This window comes from Schistocerca cancellata, chromosome 3 (genome assembly GCF_023864275.1).
Source record: "Schistocerca cancellata isolate TAMUIC-IGC-003103 chromosome 3, iqSchCanc2.1, whole genome shotgun sequence".
NCBI classification, from domain to species: Eukaryota; Metazoa; Arthropoda; class Insecta; order Orthoptera; family Acrididae; genus Schistocerca; species Schistocerca cancellata.
This window is the reverse complement of record NC_064628.1, coordinates 562,828,365-562,850,921: the sequence shown is the minus strand read 5'-3', so window position 1 is coordinate 562,850,921 and position 22,557 is coordinate 562,828,365. Positions and strand designations below refer to the sequence as shown.

Genomic DNA, 22,557 nt, shown 5'->3' with positions numbered 1-22,557 from the left:
CATCGTGAATTAGACATAGGTCGGTGAAATAGCGGTTTGTTGCTTTAATTTTGGACGCCAGTGTCTATATGTGGTGCGTGTTCTTTTGGACATGACCGAAAGAACAGATATTTGGATCCTGCAGTCACTATGAATCAACACACAAAAAAATTAAAGACATTAGTTGTCAGCAGGAATTGACTGAAATCAACGGGGAAAGTTGAAAATTTATACAGGACAGGGATTCGTGTCTGATTTATCTTCGATGAATTTTTTATTTAATAAATCGGTTCAATATATTTTTTTATTCGTCATACTGTGATGTGTCATTTTCGTTGCAGTATTGTGTTTGTTATTTTCTCTTATTTTTCTACCTATCATTCCTTTTTCGTTTGCAGTCTGCACGTGCCGCCTGTGAGCTGTAGCCAGGACTGCTCATCTGTTGGTAATGCGGCAACTCGTGTACCCAGTGTGGACAGTTTCAGCTAACCAATGAAAAAGAGTGATATTACAGTTTGCTTTTACTGGTCAGACAGAATTTTTTTCTATTTGATGAAGCGTTCATTACTTGTTAAAGTGCAGCACTGATGTTTTGCGACTGGTTTCGAACCAAATGGTTCATTCTCATACCTGAGCTACTAACCGAAAATGCAGTGAAAGTGCAACTGTGACATATTTCTTAACAAACGCTTCATGAAATATTAAAAGAGATGTTGCTAGTCCTGTATCGGCAAAATGTTGATACTAAAATTTTTCCGTCTTGAATTTGCTCGTTGAATTTAGCTTTAATCGCTGTGAACAAAGCGAATTTCATCAATATTTCTGCTGCTGTTATTGACTGACGTATTCTCGGTACATTGCCCATCAGGAAGTTGTGGTTCGGTCAGAACGTGGGCATAAATCCAGGGCTACAACACGCGTCATCTGCCACAGTTCAGTCATTGTATAATTACAATCAACTATCGACAGAGCAACTTGTGTTCCCATCATAACCTAGGATGGCGGCTTGCACCATTGCTCGTGATGTACAAGCAACAGCTCTTGTGAAGTGACTCGCTGTGTTTGTGTGCTAACAGGTAACTGGCAGCCGATGTGACAACATTGTAGTGGCAAGTAACGGACGTCCACCATCGAGCAATTTTACTCGCGCAGTAGAGGCTTTTGTTAGAAGATGGACCACTCCACTTACCAGTATACATTTAAGTTTGATGAAACGTTTTTGAAAGATGAAATTCGCAGTTGTTGCCTTTATTGCATCATCCGTTATCCACCAGTCGTGTGAGGTCCAGACACGATAGCGCTGTTAAGATGTCAGTTTGATTTCAGGTTTCCTCAGTACTAGGGACGTGGTGATCCCTGGCAACGCGGGACTCAAGGACCAGCTGCTGGGGCTCTCCTGGGTGCAGAGCAACATCGCGCGCTTCGGCGGTGATCCTCAGCGTGTGACGCTGGACGGACGCAGCGCTGGTGGCGACGCTGTCTCCCTGCATCTTACGTCACCTTTGACTGCAGGTTTGTACAAGGCAAAGTGAGCCTTACCAACAGGACAGTAACAGGCTGTGGTGTTTGTCAAGTTAATATGCACCGATCTTCGGACTTCGTCGTCTCCTAGTGTAAGGATACAAAATCGTTCCACAGTACCATACTCTTTGGGAGGCTGAACTGTTGTGTAACTAACAGTGATGTTAACAGCAAGTACTTCTTCTTAGTAATTAAGTGTAACGAAAGGCAACGTATTAACTATTAAGTGTCGATTGCAAAAATCCTGTCAGCTATATCCAAGATAGAAACAGGTACAAGGGATTCGGAACAGGCACACGCTCTCTGCCTTTCACCTTCCCTTGTTCGCCTGTATATAATTTCTTTGCCCCAAAATACATGGATTCTGATAGTCCTGATAAAATTTGCTACCGTTAATTGAACATTTTAAATACAATGAAAGGGGGAAGGAGTGATCACTAGGTCAGTTCACTCTGGGTCATATTTTTTCAAGTGAATAGATCCCAGCCTTTTAGTGTCAGTCTCTAAGTTCTGCAGTTGCCATAAAGTTTTCATTGTAGACGCTTTCCTTCTAAAAATTTCGTTAGCTATGAAGTGGGTTCAAAATGGTTCAAATGGCTCTGAGCACTATGGAACTTAACTTCTGAGGTCATCAGTCCCCTAGAACTTAGAACTACTTAAACCTAACTAACCTAAGGACATCACACACATCCATGCCCAAGGCAGGATTCGAACCAGCGACCGTAGCGGTCGCGCGGTTCCAGACTGTAGCGCCTAGAACCGCTCGGCCACACCGGCCGGCGAAGTGGGTAGAAAGTTAAAACGTGGAGGTGGTGGTGGTGGTAAGTGTTTAACGTCCCGTCGACAACGGTTAAAACGTGGACTTTCCAATATATCGCACATGGAATTCATCAGGTTAGCTGTGTTGAAGCTGCTACTTGAGCACTGGCATTGGATGATAAACATATCATTTCCTTTTCCAATACCACCTTTCAAATGTACATTATTTTTTGTCCAGTTGATACGGAAGACTACGGAAGTGTTCCTTAGTTGTGTAAATTCGAGAGGCGCTCCACAAGTATTGCAACACATTTTTCCTCCACCTGCTTTGGTTGAAAAAATGCCAAGGTTGTTGTGGCACTTGCGGAATATTCCCGCCTCGACTACAGTAATTTCATGACGTTCCGATAACTGGCGGTTCTGTACGTAGCTACCGAAATGGCGTCTGTAGCTGAGGTGTGGAAAATCAGAAAATCGCAGACACGCTTAGGCTCTTGTAGAATGTCTAATACGACCTGGCAATGAACAAAAGCACGGTGAGTCGTCTCGTAAGGCATCTCTCGTCATTGCAACATGGTCACGCAAATCTGCCCAATCTCTGGCGTGCCGGCCGGCCGCACACACCCCCAGATATTGAAGAAACGACTTCAGTGTGTTCGTCGCGATAAAAAAAGCAAATGAACTCCATGACAACAAAAGACCTCGCACAAGTCTGTGCATGCAAGAGGAGCTCACAAAAATTCATTCGACTGTTCCTCATCGACCCCATATCCCTGATCTCGCACCTTCTGACCTCCATCTGTTTGACCCAACGAAGGACGCACTCCGCGGGAAGCAATACGTGGGGTGGTTCTTGATGCAGCAAGACATTCGTTCCGAGGTCGACCAGTACAGTGGTATGGTGCGGGAATACGGGTCCTCCCAGTAATGTGGTGTAAGTTCATCGCATTGAACGGAGATTATGTTGAAAAATAGGGTTTTGTAGCAAAAAGAGTGGGAAATAATATGGCGTATTGGATCTTGGATAAAACCCACCTGTTTTCAGAAAAAAAGTATTGCATTAACTGTTGAACCCCTCCCGTAGAATCGACTTCGTCAATTATAGTGCAGACCAAAAGCTACTACCTACTGCTTTGAGTTTCGTTTCTTTCATGAAATTGATTGGTGCTACACGACATTCAAAATAACACAAAGGCGCGCCGAACCAACTACATTCATACAAGAAATGTAATCGCAGTTGCGAATACCGACAACCATCAGTTATACGAGGGAATGACGACAATTAAAGTTGTTCAAAATGTGTTCAAATGTGTGTGAAATCATATGGGACTTAACTGCTAAGGTCATCAGTCCCTAAGCTTACATACCCCTTAACCTAAATTATCGTAAGGACAAACACACACACCCATGCCCGAGGGAGGACACGAACCTCCGCCGGGACAAGCCGCACAGGTCATGACTGCAGCGCCCTTGACCGCTCGGCTAATCCCGCGCGGCAATTAAATTTGTACCGGACCGGAACTCGAACCAGGATTTCCCGATTATCGCAAACAGTCACCTCATCGCCTTTTTTTTTTTCTTTCATTGTTAAACCGCAATGTGTTTTCGATCCGAGTCCGGGCTGCCTTCCTGTTTTTCCAGTTAGTGAACTGCGTATTTTCTTTTTCTTTTTACCGCTCTTTATTGTACTTATAAATAAATTTTACAAGAATGGTTTCCGTCATTAGAAAATACGAAAATTTAGTTTGGAATGTTGATAACAAAACAAATTTATATATATGAACATAATAGTCATAGTTCTTACTTCAAACACCACTTTCCCCAAAATTAACTTTTATCCATTGACAACAAATTACAGAACACAGGTAGCGAAGTAAACAATTTAGAGTATTTTTTAGGTATACAGCGTAAAAAGGATAAGATAAAATTCATTTATTTAACATTTGAAACAGGAAAAAATAACTCAAAGATGCTCTCGTGGTCCAAAAACTAATCGGCGACCGCCTGTTTTGGAGACACCGTTTGGGGACATGCCTTCAGAAAGCAACGTTGAGCCTTTGGTGATCATGAGAGCAGAGCTGCACCTGTCAAACCCGCTCACTGTGGAGGTTCCAATTGCGCGATGGTTCGAAAAGTATGCTCCCTAAGTAGTCAGCAAATATGACTGGTATTTGACATGTCTCATTATGTAGTATTGTTAGCAAAGATCTCAAAAAATCATTTACGTTCTTGGGTCCATTTCTGGTACCCAGGGATAAAAATGCAATTTGTGCTTGAGAGGGATCTATACGCCCGCTGCAGCATCGCAGAAGAAACGATGTTCGTTGTGTCGTCCACATTGCAACTCAGGCAGTGGGGAACGGCTGCCAGGATGATGGTATGGAGTTTGAATCGCGTCGGATATTTACCAGTAATGACGATGTATGATGTTGCACTCATATCCGTGGTGAGATGTGATTGATGAAGTGCGTGCCACGCCGCCAGCTGCCTAACCCGCGGGTTTCGTCCTTCGACAGCGCTCCGGCGGTGAGTCTGCATTAAAAAGTGGTTGTACGTACATAAAGAGCTGCTGCCAGCACATGGACATCGACGACTGTTTGGATCCGACACGCCATCACTGTATAGGTGTGCAGGTATTAGCAATGAGAAGTGCCGAAGAGTAGTTTTCACCAGTATAACACACTACCTGAAGGACTGTGAAAGATGGGATAGCCCGTGAGAAGCACCTTATGGTGCTGAAGCGATGCAGAGAAAAAACTTCAGCACGAAATAACACTCGTTTAACGCACAGCTCTAAATATGACGAACGGGAATACGTACTCTAGACCATATTTCAGTGCTTAAAGTTGCCGGCGGATACAGATATGAAGGAGGAATAGAGGTATCTGTAGTGAGAAACACCAAAGAGCTTTGCCCAGCCGAATGATTTCCTACATGGGGCTGACTTTACTTACCCAAATACTACTTTCAGATAGTCCCCCCACATCCAGAAAGTTTTGTAGCACACAGCAGTTGACTGTTCACTTCTTAATTCCGAGGAACAGTCAAGCATTTCGTCTTTGTTCCAAGAGGACCAGTCTTTCCAATAAATACGTTTAACGGCTTGCAGGAAGTGTCTTTTCTAGTGTCTTTTGTCCATCTGCAGACCAGAAACAGAAGCCTCTTGTTCTACTCGTCAGATGGTGTGGTCAGTGATGCCACACATCTTTAACGGGGCTGTAGTGACACTAATCGTTACAAGTCTCTCTCTCTCTCTCTTTGTGTCGTCGGTCCAGCAAGTCAGAAACTTCCAGAAGCCTCTTGTTCGACTGTGAGGTATATTGCCATTCTACACCTTTTTATTTATTTGGTTGCGACAGCATCGATTTTGATGTGTTGTTTGCATCTAGATGGTAAAACATCGGTGGAAGAACCATTTAATGGTATTCAAGGCAAGATAAGTAGTATGATTATGAGTATTAGATCCTTAGTTGACTTCGTGAAGTACAAGGATGATTTGGAATATGTTACGTCACTGACACCGGCATTCTTTAAAAAATACGAGTGGAACTACCACTTTCCTTTATTTTCGAGTTTTCATGTAAAAATCTTAGCACACGAGATAAGTTCCTGAGTATTAATAGTTAATCAATGGTTTGCAGCGTGCGCCACGTAATGATCTCGCTGAAGTTCCAGGTTGCGACCGAACCGCTGAATCTTTCCATCAGTAAATGGGGTATGTTCTCCACTGACTCGGTTGTTTTAACCCCCTCCACTGACGGAATGACCCACTTCCCAATTCCGTATGTATAAAACCAATACGGACTTGTAGCTGTCACGCCTTTGCGCTTACTGCTACGTATTTTAACTGTAAATAGCTCAGTCCCAATGGTAAGAGGCAGTAGTGAATTCACGTAGTTAATACTTGAATCCAGCACAGCTGCCACAAGCTCAGCTCACTTTTACTCCACTCCTACCCTCACCATTGCACCACATTAACTAGGTGCTACGTGGACCTTGCTAAATTCACTTGCGTATACATTTTTGACCGTTACTCGCCAGTATTTACCTAATGAATAGTACACTCCTAACCGGACTATTTCCCTAAGAGCTGTGATGATTGAACGGGTTCGATCCATGGCCTACAGTGCCCTACAGTTCACACGGTAACACTGCCTACCTGACCCACTTAACTTGGTAGTGAGCTTATGTATCCAATCACCACTGCTAGCAGCAGTGGATAATCCTATCAGCACGACGAGAGCAGCAGACTTACCGTCGAATCCTCCTGAAAATACTTATAACTATGGTCGCCAGCTCTGAAGGAGCAAAAGAATAAATCAATTTTTGGGCTCGTTTCAAAGTGAAATGGCTTGAGTTGAATTTAAACTTAGTTCTGAATATTACTATTTCTGATCATTCTAGATGATTCTACAAAGCAAATACTCTCTCAATTTCTGTGAGTTGGCTTGGTAATTACTACCAAGACAGTTTATGCAACTTCGGTTAACAAAATTCTATCCTTCAACTTATTTAATGATTTTGGATATTACTCTTTGGACCATTGATACAGAATTAGTTAAGTGACTTTACTTGAAAGGTTGCTCAGAAAAATTTAAGTAACTGTAAATAGGCGACTCATTCTGGTGTGACCATTGCTCTTTTCAACATTCTTATACACTAAAGTATTCTACAACCAAAAGAATTGTAAATGAAAGAGGCGATGGTGGCCTCAGTCTGATTTCACTATACTATGTTTGAGGTTACAACCCTTTACAATGAACAACATGCGTCGTAATTTTACTCATTACTATATTCTGTCCTCTGCACTTGCATAAAAGAAAACTGGTATTCTCCTTTTACATGTATAGAAAGTTTGACTTAACAATTGCAAGCAGTCTTGCCTTGGGTAGACGTGTCGGTGCTGGTGGTGAGATGCATGTGGCTAACGCAGCTCTTCACGCCTCATGCCCTTAATGGCGGCTGGAACTACGAGCTGTAGCACTCGTATAAGCTACTGCACGTCCGCCATAAAATCTGGGCACAGGAACTCTTACAATCAGCCCCAGTGGCATAAAGGCGGCTTCAACAACCATTCGTCGCGTTTTACTCCAAAAATGGCGACGATATTCGCCTCTTCGCTGTTGCACAATCACTTTTGTGTGAGCACAGTTACGCACGTCCGATCACGTCAACACTCCCCAGGCCATTCCATTGTTCAGTCCCTGTGTCTCCAGCTACCCCTAGCTACGCTCGTATCACCAAGAGTGGGGGCGTTCCCCTACCACCTTTTTACCGAAATCATTTAGTATTTAAGAATATTTATATTTACTACCCTGGAGTCCATACCAGTCATAATAATTTACTACTAGCGCTTTACAACATTAAATTATACAGTAATAACTTATAATTACCAAGAAAAAGAATGCATTTGACTCCGAGAGCTTAGTGCATTGTCTGACAGGCAGCGCTAATTCCCAGTTTCGCCAATAGATGGCATCAGGGTGCACTCCCTGGCAGTCTCACACAAGCGCGCCCGTTTCAGACGCGCGGGCTCCAAATTACTGTCAGCCCACCATCATTTCAGTTCCGTTACAAGGTCTCCACTGTTTATCTTCAGTGTTGTACTATTGTACTATAAAAGCAATCAACAGCATACTGCTGTCTGGTTGATATCGAGAATAGTCGCGTAAATTGTATGATATTCCGGCAAAAGAGGCGAAAATACTAGAAACTCTGGAAATTTGTATATTCTCTTCGATGATTTCAGCATAAAAGTATCACAAATTTCGTCATTTTGGAGTGTAAAATCGGTTATCGTAGCTGATATCGGTTTCGAGATCGGTAAATTAATTCGCAATTAACGAAGAATTTCTCTCTGACAGAGCTCAGAAAGTAAATATTCTTCCAGTCCCAAAATCTGGAGGTGATAGCAGCTAGATGCCGAAAACCACGGCAGCAAGCTGGCCAGACCAGACAGAGTATCGTCTACGGACACCTTGGTGCCAGAGGAACCAGTCCAGCCTTTGTTCGTCAGTTTGGGGAGTGACCACTGTCCGCGTTCACGAAGCTAGCTTATGTGGGGGCAGTTGGCTCTTCAGGCAATAGCCACGGACAATGAACCTGTTATTCGGAAGCTGCATGACTCGCTGCGGGCAAAAGCTATAATTCCGCCGGCTGCTATAGGTTTCGCCACAGACGGCAGCATGTGTGACAACCTCGCTACAAGCTGCAGTTGTGGTCAGAGCGCCGAGCGAGCCAGCCCACCCCACCGAAATGCAACACCCCACACTCCCCCCGCCCCCGTCCCCCAAACCCGCATCCCAGGACCTCATGCTGCGACACGTTGTGCGTCAAATACGTTATTATGAGCGTGGTATGTAGTAGTCTATAAGCTCCGCTGTGCTAACATCCAGTATTTTACCAAGCGTCGCAGTTATTTACAGACGAAGTGATGTTACTCTTTACGCATTCATTTTTCGCTTGGTATTATTATCAGTCGCAGGTATGTGTAGTCCGATTTTATAACTTCACTGCAGTTCTCGTTTATTAACACTCTATAATTTTTATTCATATATCAGTTGAGAGGGTTGTTTCAGTTATCACTTCAGATGAGTCTTTTTCCCGCCGTTTCTGAAATAGAGCACAGAGATTTACTTCGACTTGTAGGTGAAGGAAGCGGTTCTTGTAGAGTCACTGTTTATTTTTGTGTCCGCCTGCTACTAGTGTCAAATGGTATTGTGATTTTTTTTCCAGCAGTGTAACACCAGTTGTGTGACATCTTCAATTTTTAGCCATATTATGATTTTAGGCACTCTTGTAGCACAATGCCTATAGATGTGTAATTTGGAGCGATCTTTAGTTTTTCACCAAAAATAAATGAAGTACACCAACTTAACTTTCCTCTTTGGCAGCTGGATAGAGACTGACCGTTTCGCTCCATTTCCAGGGCAGGCTTGTGATGAGGGTTGGGTAACAGCATAGGAATGGGAGAGGGATGAAAGAAGTTAGTTTAGTGGAGGCACCCCATTTGCCCTATTTCCTGCCAAAATTTGAATTCCCTGTCACGAGCTGGCCACTGTAGTCTGGAACCGCGCTGCCTCTACGATCGCAGTTTCGAATCCTACCTTGGGCATGGATGTGTGTGATTTCCTGAGGTTAGTCAGGTTTAAATAGTTCCAAGTCTAGGGGACTGATGGCTAGCCCACGGATTTGTAGGTCGTAAAATAGTGTGTTTTAGGCATCTAAAATAGGCTCCTTCAGTAGTTCATTTAGGCTATATAAAACCTAAAATAGGCTCTAATAAAAATGATGCAGAGAAAATAAAAATAAATTAAAATACACAGTGTTGACAGTATTAATATCTTATTAGTCATTAAAACAAGGAGAATGAATATTTACACAGTTACAGAGCACAGCAATCTACAACATTAATGTTGAACGTAACTCCCAATATTTTTGAGTTCCTGCAATATAAAGATCTCCGTAAAAAAGATGTGGCAATGGTTTAATTAATACATTCGTAGTTTCACATATTCTGACCATAGTTGGCTTCATAATAAATAACCAAAATCTTTTCCAGGTTTTCTAGTGAAAACCTGTGGCGCTCGTCAGTCAGAATCAATTATTCGCTCAAAAACAACGTTCTACATCAATAGATGTGACAGGGGCGTACTTCATTTTCGGCACATGTTGGACAGGAGTGCTGGATTTTCCACTAAGTATGTCGGCAGCTGCACACAACTCCTTCAGGCCAGTGTTCTTCTGCAAAACCGTTTACATTTTTGCCCGTACTTTTTCCCCTACTTCACCTGGTGCATCATTAATTTTCATTTTGACTTCTTCAAGCAAAGAAATATTGTCGTAGATAGGTCTCCCTGAGCCTTCCAATTGTGATATTATTCTTACCATAAATGTGTAGTGGGCCCTAATGTAAGATAAGTCCCGTTTTAAAGAAGAATCTTTGAGTAACTCCATTGCTGCAGTTACGGATGCAGCATCGTCCGGTCTATTTTCAACCACCTTCTGGACAGCTGAGAGATGCGTACTATAGTATTCTGCTGCTATCAGCCACGTGCCTCAGGGGGTGACAACAAGCTCTGGCGGCAATGGGACATCTGGAAGCTGTTCTTTGAACGCCTGTATTCTTAACGGTGCCTTAACAAAAATTTTCTTCACCATAGATATTACTTTATTTACTTTAGGAAATTGTAGCCTTACTTGCTCTGCTATGCGGTTGATCCCATGCACTACACAAGTTACGTGCAGCATTAATGGGTAGAATACTTTTAATAGTTGAAACGCTGCTATCGTATATGCAGCAGCATCAGTGGCGGCCAGCAGCACCTTATTCTCATCCACTCCGTTTGGGTATAGCACCTTAAGCCCATTGTTCACAAACAGTGCTATTGTTTGTTGGTTAGTTTTTGCCAGCTGTTTTGAGTAAATCAAATGAGCCCTGAATGGAGCATCTGGATCCAGCTTGCAAGTAATCAGGTTTGCAATGTAACGGCCAAGACTAGCAGTAGTTTCATCCACAGAAATCCATGTACAAGATTCTCCAACATGTTCTCGGATTCTGTGCAATGCAGCATTGTAAGCTGAATCCACATAATTCTTACGTAAAGTTGACTCTGCAGGTATATACTGATGGCAGTACTTCTCAAGAAAATCTCTGAAAATAGGGTTTTCTAGTTTCCCAAAGGGTATGTTTGCTGCCACAAGTGCATGACACAAATCACTGCAGAAATTGTTTTTTTCGGAGGATTCACCAGATTTATTGGTTAAAAGAGTTTGCTTCAATTTTGACTTTCGTTCAACATTAGCTTTATGTGCGATTCCATCTGCATGCTGAGTTAAGAGAGATTTCGTAACACTCGAAACCTAATACGAGAGAAAAGGGAAATGCAGTTTAGAATCGCATATAAAGAGTACTTCGTACTACTAAAGGATAGCGATAAAAAAGAATCCTAAGTAACAGAAAAATAAGAAGTCTAAGAAAAACATCAACTAACCTCCTTGTTGCATGCTTGGCAGAAAATAATTTTCGCATCTGTTGTATAATGCGGAAAATCTTGCAGCCATTGCCTTATATGAGAAGACTTTGAACTGGCTGTTTTCGGCATGGCGTAGTATTCTCACACAGAAACTAGAATTTATTTTGCACTTAGAAAGTCAGTAACACTTAACACGTCGGTTGCTACACAATGTACTGATTTGTTTTCGCTGGGAAAAAGTGAACGATGACCTGTTTTTTTTTTTTTTTCCTTTTACTGCGGTGCATGGGAGCGGTAGGGGAGTACCGTACTCGTTGCTGGACGTATGGCACCTGACAGATGGCCGCCCCTTCCAAACAAACGAATGGAATCTACCGGTGCTTCAGATGAAAACATCTCACTACTGGCAAATTATTTTTCTAACCGGAAAATTCACGTATAATACCTTTCACGAAACAGAGTAGTTTGATAGGACTGCCTGTAGACAGCAGCGAGAAAATGTGCGAAGGGCAGTAATTTAGCTATAGAGGGCGTCTACAATTAACATTGTGATTTTTTAATCCGTGCTCAGCTTAAGGCCTATGAAACCGTTTCTTTGCGAAAATACATAGCTGGAGAGAATCCTACGAACGGAATATTTTCAAATATAACATTTAGTACTCCCACGTTCGATTCTAATTCTTTGACCGGTTCCCATTCGCTCACCGAAGTTAGGCACTGTCGCACTCGGCGCGTACTTGGATGGATGACCATTCAACCGTGCCGAGTGCTGTTGGTAGTAAGGCAAGCAAAGGAATTGTAAACAGTCTCTAACGACCTTCGCCTTCGACGAGACGTAAAGCCCTAAGTTTACTTACTATTTCCAATCTTTGAAATTACAAAAACTCTATGTCAGATTAACGAAATAGGTACTTTTTAGGATTTTGATGCCGAAATAGGCAAAATTAGGCGTCAACGTCGAAACACGCAATTTTAGGTCCTATAGAACTAACGGTATTCAGTTTAGTTAGTCATGAAACGCGTAAGTACCAACTTATATGCAAACTGGAGCTTAGGAAAAAAAGTAGGTTTTGACCTAGTCATGAAACGCATAAGTACCAACTTATATGCAAACTGGAGCTTAGGAAAAAAAATAGGTTTTGACCTAAAGATCCGTGATCTATTTTTTACATATGAATAATAAAACACCTATAAAGAGTATTTGGTACTAACAGGGATAGCGATATAAAAAAATAAAATAAAAAGACCGAAGTATTAGGCAAATACGAAGCATGAGCGCATATCAACTAGCCACCTTGCTGCACGCTGGGCAGAAAATATTTTTTTCCATCTGTCGTATAGTGTGGAAAAACTTCGAGCCACCATGATGAAATAGACACTTTTAGGATATTAAAGCCGAAATAGGTAAAAATAGGCACTAACGTCGAAATAGGCTTTTTAGGTCCTATAGAATTAACGCTATTAAGTGTAAATAGTCATGAAACGAGTAAGTATAAATTTTTATGCAAATAGGAACTCAGGAACAAAATAGGTTTTTACCTAAATTCCGCCGGCCGGTGTAGCTGAGCGGTCCTAAGCGCTACAGTCTGGAGCCGCGCGACCGCTACGGTCGCTGGTTCTAATCCTGCCTCGTGCATGGATGTGTGTGATGTCCTTAGGTTAGTTAGGTTTAAGTAGTTCTAAGTTCTAGGGGACTGATGACCTCAGAAGTTAAGTCCCATAGTGCTCAGAGCCATTTGAACCATTTTGAACCTAAATTCCGCGGTCTACTGATGACCTCAGATGATAAGTCCCATAGTGCTTAGAGCCATTTGAAACCAGCCACGATGTCAGTGGGACATTGGCCGCTGTCTTACATCCGCCATCTTGGATACATGTGTTAGCAACGTAAGCTGAGCCAGAAACTACCTAGTTCGATTACTGGTGAGGTCATCTGTATAAGCATGGTTCAGAGGGCTCTGAGCACCATGGAACTAAACTTCTGAGGTCATCAGTCCACCAGAACTTAGAACTACTTAAACCTAACATCACACACATCCATGCCCGAGGAAGGATTCGGACCTGCGACGGTAGCGGTCGCACGGTTCCAGACTGTAGCGCCTAGAACCGCTCTGCCGCTCTGGTCGGCCATAGGCATGGTATTTGAATGTGTGTCCTCACAGAATGATTCCTGATAAACGACGTTGCAGGCTGTAGAAAAGTGATTCTAGTGTGATGGCGTACATGGTCACTGAAAGGAGACAACACTGTCCGACTTACAGAGCTATCGACATCGATGTTGTCGTCTGTCCATTGACCATCAAACTCGACGAAGCATCTAGGTGCATGATTAGGAGAATGAAGCCAAGTAGGAAAGCCATACGTTCCATCATTTTTGCGAGGAAACTGTGGTTCAACCATCAAATGCCTGATCGAAGTCGATGGCAGTCATGGCTCCCTGCCAGTCGAGAGACTGCTGCAATGGTGATAAGGTCTCCATAATCACATAGCGTTGATAGTATAATATAGTAGCATCTCCGCCCTAGGACTTCTGCGATATGGTATAGGACTCGTCTGTGATGCATCGAGAGAAGATGCATAAAAATCTTAAAATCGGAGTTGAGTAAAGTTATTGGCCGAAAGCTGTCAGGTTGAGTCTGTCAAGATGTTTGGGTATCGGAATAATAAGGCCAACCAGAAATTCTGGAGGTACCGAAGTCATAGGGGGCAGCAGTTCCTGGTGCATTTACCTCTATCGCAGTCCTCGAAGGTCCTATAAAGTTATAACAGCAGGCCATCTGGTCCTATAGATCGGCTAAGACCCTTTTGGTGAGCCTACCAGTGATGTCTTCAGTGGAGTTTGTTAAAAGAGAGTCTGCTGTCTGGCCGTCAAGGTTATGGTGGTCCGCCTGTAGTATTTCTGTAAGTGCCTCAACGTTAGGGTAGTCCTCACGACAGAAGTGACGACAGTGACCTTCGAAGGTTGTTGCGATGGTCGCCTGTGATACCAACCATTGACCGACAGTTAAATGCAAAGAGCAGATCAGCACTTACCGATGATGTATGAGATTTGCAACGACATCATGAGGGCGTTTCTCCATTGATGCTGTCTTGGCACCACACTCAGGCAACTACACCTTGAAGTCTGCACCGTGTATGGGCCAAAATTTGAAACTTTATGCATTGAACCTTGACCTGACTTTCTGGGAAAATATGGGGCTCCATAAGGTCCTGGAGGATTATATAGTAAAATTCTGTCACGTCCTGGCGCCACTGCATTTATTCCTTCCCACATCGGACCAGGGTGCAGAGTAGGGCTGGATTTACACATTGTATTACCACAGAATTTTGAACATGTATTGTGTGATGCGTCTTTCGCAGGATTTTCATGTCATCGTGACCATTCGTCGACATTCCACTTCCTGTAAGTAGGTAATGTTAAGTTTCCACTGACCCCGTCTGCACCAAGTTGTTTGACGTCGGAGGTTGATCACGTGCTGACCACTCAGCTATCGGGGCGGACACAACTTCCCAGGATCGTATGAGATTTAGTCAATGCACCAAGTAATGGAGTTTGAGATAGGTGGTAAAATTCGGGTATTGGTCTTCCCTCTCGAGAACACCCGCCGATAGTTATGTACTCACATCGTGTCAGAAAAAGCAGCGTGATTGTTTCAGAATAAAACTGTGAGGGCTCTCGTCGTTAGTGTGTGCTGGATGGCGCATAGACATTCAGTAGCGTGGTTCCATGTACTGTTAGTGCCAGCTCTCATGCTGGCTGAAATAAAGTGATATCTTCTGCTGCAATACCTTCACGCATGATAATGACTGTTCCACTACCTTGGTTGGTGGCTGGGTTGATGTACGCAGCATAACCACAAAAATCGGATCAATTGTTCGTCTGTATCTCTTGGAACAGCGCAGTAGCGCAATGTAAATGTTTGTTGCTCATAATGTGTCCCATAGCAATTGAAGTATAAGGTAGGAACGGATGATATTTAAACAGATGGTAGCAATTCTGCATGCCAGCGTCGGCAACACCCTGCCATGCATTCTCATATCGGTTAGAATGAAATGTCGTACATTCTTAAGCATTGTCTATCTACTGATCATGCCCATTTGACCAGGGTAGCCTGTGACGCTTCTTCGTCTGGTGAGGGTTCAGGAACAACGTCCTCCGTGCACGAAACGGGCCAGTCAGATCCGACTAGCGCTGGTGCAAAATGAGTCATTGTCATCAATGCGTGTATGCTGGTGGCATGGGAATCGATCAAAGTGGGTGTCTTCAGGGCTTTGCTGTGTTCTGGAGACACTTGGTAAATAGTCCTGCTCGTGATGGGGATGGACATGGCATCTGCACGTCAGACCTCGTCCTGGGAATCTTTGGTGGGCGTCTGACGGATTGATCCTGGAAACACGAATCCGTCATCCTTCTTCTTGGATCGTTTTGGTGACCTCCGTTTGTGGGTATGTGTTTCCGAGTCGGACGATGGGACATATTCACTATGTTCAGGAGGCTGTAGACACAACCATGGTATGAAGATCAATATAACTTAGACGCCTGTCAATATCTTCATCCGGTACTAGTATCAAGGGGAGAGGGCCAGTTTCTGTTGTAGGTGGTCGGTACCGTCTTTCCCAGTCTCTGCAGGTTGTGAAAGATATTATGCATGTGTCTGGAGGGCATCAGGTCAATGCCAACATGTAGGTGTATAGAAGGGATGTCACAGCTGAAAGGGGAGAAGCGTCATGAGTTCACAGCACTCCGTTCAAAACTGGGTATTTAGTGAAATGTGCCCATTTCGCTACTACATGCCCAAGTACTGTTTCAAACGAGCGCTGCGACACCATCACGTCTTCTGCCGGCATTTCGAACGGAAGTTCGAAGATACAGATAATGCATAATCCCAGGCCGGCGTGTTCAGCGCTTATTGGGATGATGCGGCTGTTCAAATTCTGCGATCTGTGGCCGTCTTTCGTCCATGCTAAGATTTCGTCGCATGTTGCGTCGACTGTTAGTTTGATGCAAGCCATGCTACTAACGGTGGACAGACGTATTCCGATCATGTCTTCACGGACTATCTTCACTGATTTTGGTCAGACATATTTGTTTCAAAAGATGAACTTCAATGTGGTTTTACGGTAGGAGCTGGCAGTTCCGCCGTTGTTCAAACACGCGCGAATATTGCTGTGAAAGCAACCAACCGCGAGGCACACGCTGCAGCGAGTTTGTAAAGAGTTCCATCCGCACCGCTTCGCTGCCGATGGCGAACTGCGAACCAGAAGGCTTTCCGAGCACAACTCACACCCAGACCCAAAGTTCCATATATCAACCATGTGTCTACAACCTGTACTCGTAAATCCATTATATACATCCCTGTACAGGGGAGACATTTTACTTCAAAGTTGCTTGTCCTGTGTGGGCGAATATTTACGATATGGTAGTGGCTGTTTTATTCTGTATTACGAAACAATGATCATTCCTGTTAATTTTTTTACTATATAGCACCCCATAAAGATTCACGATAAAGTCAGAAAGAATGTGTACTAACTGGCACAGCCGAGACATTTCACACTGAAATCCTCGAAAGCGTGCCTGTTCGCAGCGCGAGTCTGCGACTTCATTCTGCAACTCAGGAGTCAATTTCTCACGTCCTATTCAAATATTAAACGACCCATGGATCAGTATGCGAGAATAAAGCTTTTCCATGAGTGAACAGCAACGTGGTTCACCAGGAAGTATTGCAAATGTTAGAAGCCGTAACACTGCTCCCGTTGGGCAATCAGCAATGTACCTTCCCGTACTCTTTCAAAAGGAGGATATTATTCGACCTGCTGTCGCGTACGTATCATCAATAGTCAGCCTGAATATACCGAGCGAGGTGGCGCAGTGGTTAGACACTGGACTCGCATTCGGGAGGACGACGGTTCAATCCCGCGTCCGGCCATCCTGATTTAGGTTTTCCGTGATTTCCCTAAATCACTCCAGGCAAATGCCGGGATGGTTCCTCTGAAAGGGCACGGCCGACTTCCTTCCCTAATTCGATGAGACCGATGACCACGCTGTCTGGTCTCCTTCCCCAAACAACCAACCAACCAATCAGCCTGAATACAGTGAAAGAATAAGCTATAATAAAATAAAAAGAAAATAATGTCACGTAAACCTATAACATGTAAGAATATACGAGCCGTACCGACGAAATCACTGTTCATTGAGCACGTGGTTTCATTTGTTGACTGCATTAGTCACCCAGTCACAGTATAATTGTTTGTTTGAAAGCCCTTTTCTTCTAAGGAACCGTAGGCAAATAGAAGTAAGGTATTTAGTGTAAAATGGTTTGTCATTCTGTAACCAATGCTTCCATACAAAAAACGACATTCTGGTTGTCTTACATGGTATACAGAACAATATAAACAGGTTTTTAATTAAAATTTCTATATTTGACAGCAGTCTCAAATTTTAATTACTGTGTGTAGCTGCAGCATAAAAACCCTGTGAGTCTTTTTTAGCATGGCTCCCATACACTTGAGTGGGTTGTATGGGGGAAGAGACCAAACAGCGAGGTCATCGGTCTCATCGGATTAGGAAAGAACGGGGAAGGATGTCGGCCGTGCCCTTTCAAAGGAACCATTCCGGAATTTGCTTGTAGAGGTTTAGGAAAAGCACGGAAAACCTAAATCAGGATGGCCGGACGTGAGATATAACCGTCATTTTCCCGAATATGAGTCCAGTGTGCTAACCACTGCGCCACCTCGCTCGGTCCCATACACTTGACAGATATTATGGACTGATCACAGGAGTATTTTGTAAGCAATTCCCCCTCTAATCTGATTTACGTCTTCCCAGAATCCTTTCGATTCTGTTACTGGTTTTACCTACGACTGAGACTATTTAGGCATTCCATTTCATTTTCTTAGGAATTCCAAAGAGTGGAATAATAAAGATTTTATTGTGCTTAATACGACTAAGGTGACAAAAATCGCAAGCAGATAACTGTAAGGGCTTGTAAGGCAAGGAAAACCAAATAGAAACAGATTAAGTAGTGCTGATCATACCACAGACTACCCGACAAATGCTGACTACCACGTTTAGCTGTGCATGTATTGAGTGGCTGACGTGTGTTTGTACGCCTGCTGCAGGTCTGTTCTCACAGCTGGTGGACCAGAGCGGCACCTTCGTCGCCCGCATGTCGTTGGTGCGCGATGCCCGGCACCACGCCTTCGCACTGGGTTCTGTTCTCGGCTACGAAGCGGAAAACTCGCAGCAGCTGGTGGAGTTCTTACGATCTGTCAACGCCACTGACCTTCTAGTGGACCAGTCGCTCTTAATGACGGATGAGGTGAGCTCTGCTGTGTTGCGTCAGAAGATTTCACGAAGTTGGAGAAAACGTAATACCGACACCAGCAGCATACGAAGAATGAGACTACATCAGGCGCCGAAACTTCACCTTGCTTGCGAAAAAAGAAAAAAAAAAAAGGATGATTCGTCTCAGCAAGCGCTCTGCAGGCATTTAAATGACAATATTATTAGATCGCTGCACATTTCATGGTCAAAGGAAATCCGAGGATTGCGAACACTTTTGTGACGAAGTATGCATCAGTCATCAAGCAATATAACGCGATGGGCCACCAAGTAAAAGTGCGGAAATTGTAGTTTTCAAAGGTTCCCATTTAAGTTTCATGAGTATCCCTGTTATACTTTTGTGAGGGCCTAAATGTTTCGATTTTGAAACGTCTAAAAATCTAACTAAACAATCTTGCTGAAGCGTATTTTCTCAGTACAAATCAACTAATAAGTTTTTCTTCCGTCATTTGAACCTCTGAATCATCCCAAAAAGCTGCAACAGCACAAAACCTTTTATTATCTTTTTTGTTTACATATACCTCAACTCATGTGCATGACAAACTTAAATACAGTCTTTCACTATTTACTTATTCCTCCTCCTTAAATTACTTTGACCCTGAGAGAGAAATGTGGGATCTGTTACAGGCTAGTTAGAAATTATCTTCGTCTTCACTCTTGTAGGAAATATATCTTCCTGGCACAGCTGGAAAATGCAAGGAAGGAACAGATCAGTCTCTTGGGAGGCAGAAGAAAAGAGGTTGATTTGGAACTGGCAGTTGGTAAGAAGGCTGGGAAAAAGAGAAGTGACGTTATGCTTTCACTCAAACACGGTAGGTATCAAGCAATGTCAGAGTTAAAAGGAGAAGAGTATCAGTAGGCCTGGGAGCAGGAAATATGTAGCACAATTCAGCCATCATCTTGGACAGGGTAGTGCCTTGAGAAATGGGTGGTAACCTGGACAAGATAGTGTCGTTCACTTGTGGCAACAATTTACATTTTGTCGATCTTCTCTGACTTAATGCTCGGTCACACTTAAATAGAGCTGTGAAGCGGATTAATGTGTGGTTGTAAATGCCACCAAAGGCATGTTGCTACGGTGATCGATCGGGATTAATTTCGACAAATTAACAGTTATAGATGAAGTCTCAACAACAACAGTTAATATAAATTTATGCTTAGGTACAAGCACAAACACAGGTGTCATAGACTACACCAGTAGTACCTACACAAACAACCTTCCCATTACTGGCATAAAAGCAGAGCATTCTGGTATGTTACTGAACAGAGAGAGAAAAACAAAATCACAATAACATACAAACAAAAGAGAGAGGATGAACTAATAATGAACTAGCGAACTATGTTAAACGTCATTTTTCAGATACTACAGTGAAATTACAACAAATAAAACACCTGTAAAATTTTGCACTAAGAACAATTGATGGAAACCCAGTTCTAAGCAGAGAAGGGAAAGCAGAAAGGTGGAAGGAGTATATAGAGGGTCTATACAAGGGCGATGTACTTGAGGACAATATTATAGAAATGGAACAGAATGTAGACGAAGATGAAATGGGAGATACGATACTGCGTGAAGAGTTTGACAGAGCACTGAAAGACCTGAGCCGAAACAAGGCCCCAGGAGTAGACAACATTCCATTAGAACTACTGACGGCCTTGGGAGAGCCAGTCCTGACAAAACTCTACCATCTGGTTAGCAAGATGTATGAGACAGGCGACGTACCCTCAGACTTCAAGAAGAATATAATAATTCCAATCCCAAAGAAAGCAGGTGTTGACAGATGTGAAAATTACCGAACCATCGGTTTAATAAGTCACAGCTGCAAAATACTAACACGAATTCTTTACAGACGAATGGAAAAACTGGTAGAAGCCGACGTCGGGGAAGATCAGTTTGGATTCCGTAGAAATATTGGAACACGTGAGGCAATACTAACCCTACGACTTATCTTCTAGTTCTTCTCGTTCTAGGGGACTGATGACCACAGCAGTTGAATCCCATAGTGCTCAGAGCCATTTGAACCATTTCTCAAAAACAGACATTAGCACTAGGTGATTCTTTCAGTTTCTTCAGATGAACATGGGTGATTTTGAAATAGTACTGTAGCTGTTGAACTGAACAAACGTCTTGCAAAGTCAGATGATAAGAGCAGTGTCGTACGTGATCTACAACTTCATATATAACTCGTTTACATCTGTATTTTCTCTGCTGATGCAAATATATCCAGGAATTACTGAATTAACAAGCCTGAATTACCCTGCCAAATAGTTTTGTTCGAATATTCTTAATATGATAAAACATACTTTGGTTACTGTAACACTGAAATAACCTTGAGAACAACAGCATACAGATTTCCACTACACTAACACTTATCTTCATGAATTTATTTTTATATGTATTATTCAGAAAAGGAAAATAGAAGTTCACACCACTGAAACTATGAAATATGAACTGTTGAAACAAAGCTGAAATAAGGCACCCCAAATGATCAACATACAGTAATGTAGAAGCAAAAGCCAATTTCTTTCGTTATCTAAATCTGTTAAGTGACAGTATACAAATAATGTAAGTAGGCCTACTTTAACCCAAGCAATACCCACATTTTGTAATTATCTTTTTAAAAGAAATATATATTACTTTTAATTGAATCGTGTACCATATTCTATAGTTCATTTAAACTTCATCCAAAAATGAAGCGAGTAGCAGTGGATGTGAATTTTCACAGCGAATGTCATACAAATATTTTCTTGGTGTTGTTAAAAGTGAACAACAGTTACCGAAATTTGTAATTTTTTATTTGTTTGCGGTGTTCATGGAATCGTCCTCTTCCCTCCCTCCCTATTGTTAGTATACATTGCCACTGCTAGCGTTGAACAACTAACCTGAACGGCGGTGATTGCGCAAATTGGCTGTTAGTTAATTTAGATTTCCTCGTGGTGTATTTCTGTTAAATTCTACTACGTATTCGTGATTCTCGTCCATGCGAATAGAAATCTTAAAATGAGGGATCTATCCTAGGTAACACGCCGGCCGGTGTGGCCGTGCGGTTCTAGGCGCTTCAGTCTGGAACCGCGTGACCGCTACGGTCGCAGGTTCGAATCCTGCCTCGGGCATGGATGTGTGTGATGTCCTTAGGTTAGTTAGGTTTAAGTAGTTCTAAGTTCTAGGGGACTGATGACCACAGATGTTGAGTCCCATAGTGCTCAGAGCCATTTGAACCATTATCCTAGGTAACCGCATTATAATTCTATAATGTAGTTTCCACACAGATTCTACACCGTCACAAGACACTAAATTACACGATAACAACTATTTTTCAAAATAATCACTGGGATTTGCAGTTTAAATTGATGATCACTCTAAGCGTCAATCGTACAGTCTTGTTGGGATGCCGGCGTCGTCGAATGTTGTAATCTTGTGGAAATATTGGTCGGCGACAGCTCTATATCCGAAGCTAGCGACAACTCATTAATATTGTGTCGTAGCATAAGCTGTAGTCTCGGTTTTTGTCCCTACCCCCTACAAGTCACGAATATCAGGCTTGCGAGAAACTCCCACGCTGCTAAATTAACTCACTCCTCGCAAATGCACACAAGCATAATATGCCGTTTTCGAATCTACCTCGCTGTGCAAATCTGCTGTTAACATCGCAGCCCGCGAACGAAGTCCGTCTGTCTGCCTAGCGCGCTCTCGCGTGTGGCATGTTTCGCATTCACTGACGGGATGACGCACCAGTCCCAGCCTCTACATCTCTCTTTACTCTGTCGTATTCCTGTGACTGTCTATTATCATTGTAAGCATTGAATTTTTTTTCTATTAAAGTGTACTTTATCCAAAACGCACTGAAAGCGGTAAACCTTATATTTGAGGTGGAACATTACAAAAACACATAGATACTTGAAAATAGAATGTTGTTAGCAGATTATGGCTATGGAGTACTGTCATCAGTGGGTAATAGCCAGTGTTGTCTAGCTGCTGTTCAG

At 42.9% G+C, this 22,557-nt stretch overlaps 1 protein-coding gene across 1 annotated transcript in view; it reads left to right on the top strand.

The window, feature by feature from the left end:
- The window catches only part of LOC126175419 (cholinesterase-like), a 423,045-nt gene that overhangs the window by 365,522 nt on the left and 34,966 nt on the right, over positions 1–22,557 (top strand). The window contains exons 4-5 of the mRNA XM_049922218.1: positions 1,306–1,491; positions 18,354–18,553. Of these exons, the coding sequence (XP_049778175.1) occupies positions 1,306–1,491; positions 18,354–18,553 (386 nt within the window). The remainder of the gene's footprint in view (positions 1–1,305; positions 1,492–18,353; positions 18,554–22,557) is intronic.